At 40.1% G+C, this 5,870-nt stretch overlaps 1 protein-coding gene across 2 annotated transcripts in view; it reads right to left on the minus strand.

Annotated features, from left to right (window-relative positions):
• Positions 1-544: 544 nt before the first annotated feature.
• Positions 545-5,870, minus strand: part of LOC106512876 (obg-like ATPase 1) — a 48,966-nt gene continuing 43,640 nt past the window's right edge. For both annotated transcript variants that reach the window (XM_014001395.1, XM_014001396.1), the window contains 2 exons: positions 3,969-4,091; positions 545-1,505 (listed from right to left, as the gene is read on the minus strand). In XM_014001395.1, the coding sequence (XP_013856849.1) occupies positions 1,404-1,505; positions 3,969-4,091 (225 nt within the window). In that variant the 3' untranslated portion in view covers positions 545-1,403. The remainder of the gene's footprint in view (positions 1,506-3,968; positions 4,092-5,870) is intronic.

The raw sequence follows: 5,870 nt of genomic DNA on the forward strand, positions 1-5,870 counted from the left end.
TATTTAGTGTATTAGAGCTGGTGGTTCTTTATTTTACTGATGTATGAAATTTGAGTGATTAAAACCAGTGATTAACACAAAGCTAAACACCTCGTTTTATTTGGTCCACATGTTTTCATCTAGCATTCTTTTTAAATAAGCATGATAAACACCACACTATATTTTGCCACTGATCTCAAACCCCAAAAGACCATAATCTGCCTTATTTTCATGACAAACACTATGCTTTGTAGTGCTGGCTCTATAAAACATCCCATCCAAAAGTTGTAACACTTTTTTTCCCTGTAAAAAAAAGATCATTTTTATTCAATCTTTTTTTTTGTTCCCATCAAACGGGCTTTTTTCTTTTTGCTGTACTCTTAATGGTTACAAGATATTCAGCAAAGCACYGCTCATCTGCAGCTCTTTTGTCCGGACTCCCACAGAGAATACAATCTTACTCCAGAGTACCGCGGCTGCAGCCATACAATCCCATCAGCATAAACGCTTCACAAACACTTACACACAAAGTATAGGGGCGAGAAAAACACTGCTTCACACAACATGAATCTTCTTTTTTTTATTTTTTTTGACAACTTGGGTGCCGAATATCCTAAAATGTGGATTTTTTTATTTTTATTTTTCAAGAAGACAGGAATTATTATTTTCTCCTGTTTGTTTTCACCATTCAGACAGCTGTAAGAGCTGCAAACAAAAGTCCCACTCTGTCAAGATTTAAACATTTCCGAGAACTATTTGTGCACGACTCAAAGAGAAATTATTCAGTAATGTGCAAAAAAAAGCTGTAAACAAAAGGTTAACTCAAGCTCTTCACAAATAATAATTTAAAGTGACCACTTCCTCTGCAGAGACACCTGCATCCTCCATGTGCCCTTCCAAAAATCAGCATCACTTAACAGACTTAATTATAATTGTCCTCTCTATGCTACAGTCAATGTCAGCTGTGTCTTTTAATTCTCTAATCAGTGGTCGGCAGGACCGCTATCACCGTCCCCATGCAGCTTTCCACTCAATACAGACATCCCTAAACACACACACAGGCTGGTTTTGTCAAATGTTTTATTGAGTGTAGACATCTGGCCTACTGTAAAACATGCATTATCTGCAGAAGGGGGAGAGGAGCAGGTGGCATTGTCCCCACTGTCAGCTGTGTCAGTGCTGGCAGTCGTGATGGAGATTAATGAAGTATCTGGAGAGTAATATGCTCCTTCAAATGCTGCTACAGTTTGGAGACAGGGTGGGGGGACTGATCCTGATCTTAAATGGCTGAGCTGTCTTTCATTTTGTGAGGTGAAATTTGATCTCAGAAGATGGGGAACTGAAAGTTAGGAGGTGACAGTGGGTATCCACCATTCCAAAATAAAAGACAGTCGAGTATGYAGGCATAAATGTGGATCTTATTGTCACTTCTTCTTTGGTGCGTTCGGTGCATTGAATTTGAAAAAGATGATGTCTCCATCCTCAACGGTGTAGTTTCGTCCCTGTTGTCTGTATTTTCCAGCTGCCTGCAAGAAATCAAAGTAAAAAAAAAGAAATAATTTTTTAGCACAATTTACCTGTTCCCAGTGTAATGAGTGGTAAAAACACATAACAGACCTGTGCATTGTTAAAAATAACTAAAATAATCATACAGGATTAGTCCATTTCATCGTTTTCAATAATGAAACTGCACTTGCATGTATCAAACACACACACACACACGCACACACACACACAACTGCATGCATGTATGCCGATGGGGTGCCTGAATTCCCACTGAGTGAGTAATCCTCTCTTCTGCCCATTTGAGTTTTCATGTGCACAGGCACAAAATGTTAATAAGTCTTTGATGGCAGCACTATGAAACTTCTCAAGGAAACAAAATAAGTTCTATCATTTCTTTTGTGTACAGTAAGTGTTTGTTCTCCTTCCCGACAAACTCAAAATAATTGACTTGAAGTGCTAATACAGACAGGTTTATGCATTCTGGTTCTGCACGGTGCACAATTAATTAGAGGAATCAATGTCCCTTTAAAGGCTCAGGAGACCATTTAATCCAAGCTCAATACCACCAGAAACACTGGATGGAGAGGGAGACAGGAAAAAAAAATCAATGGCTATTTGTGATTCCTAAGTATGTATTAAACCAGACACATCTAACTGGTTCATTTGCACTTGAAAGCAGCCATCTGGAGCAGCAAGCTTGGCTTAAGCAGATATGATTACTAATAATGTGATATCCCCGTACACTGGCCCTATTCAGGCTGCCTATTCCCACAACTGGCATTAAATAGCACAGACCTTAATGCCCCAGTCAGAAACGCTCTATGTTCTTCTAAGGCTCAAAAAGGGATTAGTAAGAGAGCACGCAGTAAGGACCTGACACTCAGATCTGAACCCCGGATAACAATGGTGAACCCCCCACCCCCCCTCCTAAGAGACTGACACATTTCCGTTGGCAGCGTATGAAGGACAATACCCTGCCACTGCATTAAATATCAAATATTTATGGAGAAAAGGGAGTTTGAATAAAGAGTTTTAAATGTTTTTTTTTTGTGTGTGTGTGTGTGCGCTTTCTTCCACACTGGTCCCCACGGGCCTTTTGTGTCACCATAATTACATTAGCTGAGTGTGGAAGTGGGCACGTGGAGTTGCCGATAAAGAGATTGTACCAGCATGGCTTACAGCCGCTGCTCACAAGGGTCATGGAAAGCAAAGTTACTCACTTCTGCTTTCGTTTAATTAACAAAAAAAAAAAAAAAAGATTTCCCCCCACTTCACTGAAACATAATTATAAATGATCCAACAGCGTTAACTAGTTGGTTTTTAACTCTGAACTTTTAAGTTTTGATCTAGAACTCAAAATTTGTGAAGGTGGGTTATGTGGAAAGGGATTGAACAATTAATATCTTACCTGTTGTAGACAGCTCACTGAAATCAATAAAATTGGATAAAGCAACTCTATAACTTMCATTGTCTGAAGTTGAAGCTAAAATGTCAGTGTTTTGCCATATTTTACTTTTGATGCCAGTGTCTATGCGGGGTTATACCATCAATAAAATGTCCTCCCAACTGGCTAACAGTGATTGTCATGCCTCTGTTTTAGGTTTCAAATGACTAATATTTTCACTRACAAAACAGAATTAAATGTGACACTGATTGTAATATAAAAATAAAGTTTAAAATTTTTACAATGAGTACGATCCACTTTGGGCTTGTCTTGCACAGACCAGCCATTAGCTCATGAATCTGGTCAGAACTTCCTAAACTGTGGTCATTCAAAGAGCTATCTGTTGAAGGTTAGATATTATTTGTTCATCACCTCTCCATAAAACCCCACTTCAAAAGCTCCGTCTCTTTCAACTCGCAGAACCGTTTTAAATGCATTTTTCAGAGTACCAGCAGTAGTTCTGTGCAAACTCCCTATAAAATCACTGATTGCATTTGTCTGGAGAGTGCACATGAGCAACCTGCAGAGCAGCTGAAAGGTCAAAACAAACACTAGCCGACATAAAAAAATAAGATATGCAAGTCATATTCCTGCACTRCTCATCCTTGAAGCAGTCCTTATTTGAGGAATTTTACACTTTATTTAACTTGCCACTTTAAATCACTGTCGCATGCCTCCAGCAGCTCGAGGATTTGGCGAAGGAGAGCTCTATAAGCCAACAGCGCGCTGTATAGATCTGATAAATGCCTGGTGAGGTGAAGAAGTGCTTCCTCTGAGCGACTGTGCCGAGCCACAAGCAAAGAACTGCCATCAGCCAGTTAGGACACATTGTGATAAAGATATGCACAGCTGGAGCACAATGGCAGTGTTTAGAGCCCGAATCAGTTGGCTTGTCACGAGTGGTGCTGGAGTGTGTGCAGTAATTTCTTCCCCTGAGTAAAGGTGAAGAGGAGTTTTCAGTGGGAGCTGTGTGGTGACTGTCAGCTCCACTGATCACAGGAGACTTCCCCTCATCTCCACTGGCACACTAACTGCTCACCTTGACAGCGCTCTCGCTGCCTTCTTCTTTAAAATCCTGGAATTTCATTACTTCTGCCATAATGAAGCCCCTCTCAAAGTCTGTGTGGATCTTCCCCGCAGCCTGTGGAGCCTTCGTTCCTTTCTGTAATGAGGAAGGGGAAAAAAAGAGGACAAATGAATTGTTTTGGAGAAGATGGATTACAGCATGGGAGCGACATGTTTGATAGGGTGATAGTGCTGCRAGGGGTGTTTTCTTTTTTCTTTTTTTTCTCTCTCCAGTCTGCTTCTGTCCAGATTTCTGGATAGCTTTCCACTCGGCTGTGCCCTGCTAGGGCAGCCTGGACACTGATAAGGACCCGGTGCTGCTATCAATGCCTTCTGATTCCCATTCCGTGGTGGTATTGATTTCTGTCCAAGCAATCTTGCTTCATTGTGGGTCGCTGCTCAGCTCTCTGATCATGACAGCAAGAAGAGCCAGTGTTGCAGTGAGAGGACAAGGTGGTATGGACCTCACTGCACCGGGCCTTAGCATGTACTGTGACTCACTAGAGTTTAGTAATTCATTTTCAGCAGATATGCTGCTTTAGATGTCTTTAAAAGGGGAAACCTTGCACGAACTACAGCTTTTTAAAGCGTAGATTTGATTATTCTTAGAATTTTACAAAATTTGCCACGTGCACTCAAAGCCTCAAGTGCCGGAAAAATAAAATGCTGCGATTTAAATTCGCTGGAATAATGTGCGAAAATGACAAATGACCAAAATAAGTGACATGGCTGCTGTGCATCATTATGACTCCTGCCTGTCGACCCGCTCGCTCTTTCTCTGCTTGGCGGCTCTGTGCTCAGGAGCTGCTGAGGCAGTTTTAATTATGTATATAATCAGGTTGGGGTCAACATATTTCATGCCACAAGAATGATGCGTATTTAATGACTCTAATACATTACCATCTATTTGCAATCTCACTGACGAAGTACTTGTGAGTTTAACTACCATTAATCAGCATCAAGGTTTGTCTATCCGGAGGAAAAAAATAGATTAGGGGAGGGATTTTTTTTTCATATGGCGCGTTACAAGGAATCCACATTGTCCTAGTTAGGAGCTGTGCAGAGCAGGCTGATAGATAATGGTCACCTCGAGGCTGCCTAATAAAGCATGTTAAAGAACTTAGGAACATGACATTACTGAGCGTAGTTTTTACAATGCAAGATGTATTGGTTTAATATAGTTACTCACTGATGCTTACCTGACTAAATGCCCCTCACATGCAATCAAGGCTGGCTGTAATCACTTATACCAAGGAGGACAGGCCTGTTTTTGAGGATGCCTTTGAAGTATTTTGGGGCTTTTGTGTAAATAGCAAGAGTATTAGTCATAATGGGACAAGCACTCATCTTAAAGACTTGGTGATGTCATCTGACTGAAACATAAAGAAAGAAAGGAACTTGCTTACTAAAAACACCTAAAGCTTGTTTGGTTTTCAAATAGCTTAAAAGAGAGGAAAACATTTCCATGTTGTTAATGCAAGCATAAAAACTTAGAATTGCTCCTTTTTTGTTGCCGTTGAGGTTTCGTGATCACTGAAAATTGTTACAAACTGATGCTGATTTTGTTTGAACACAAGAGGAACTGCTGCGGTTTTTCTGTTCAGGTTCTTCATAGATTTGCTTGTGAGCATTATGGAAATTAAAGTTTCTATGAAACAGTGGCTTGGACAAGAAAAAAAAAAAACAATTCAACACTGTTCGTACAAAATGTGGAAGTTGGACAAAAGGTTTATTTGTATATTACAGTATTGCCTCCAGGAATTTACATCTGCAAGTCCTAAAATAAAACCAACAAGCTGTTTGAATCACTGGCACAACAAATCCCATATACAAATATATATTTCACGTAATCAAACTGTACACTGTATATATATAT

The sequence above is a fragment of the Austrofundulus limnaeus genome, unplaced genomic scaffold (assembly GCF_001266775.1).
Source record: "Austrofundulus limnaeus strain Quisiro unplaced genomic scaffold, Austrofundulus_limnaeus-1.0 Scaffold9, whole genome shotgun sequence".
Taxonomy (NCBI): domain Eukaryota; kingdom Metazoa; phylum Chordata; class Actinopteri; order Cyprinodontiformes; family Rivulidae; genus Austrofundulus; species Austrofundulus limnaeus.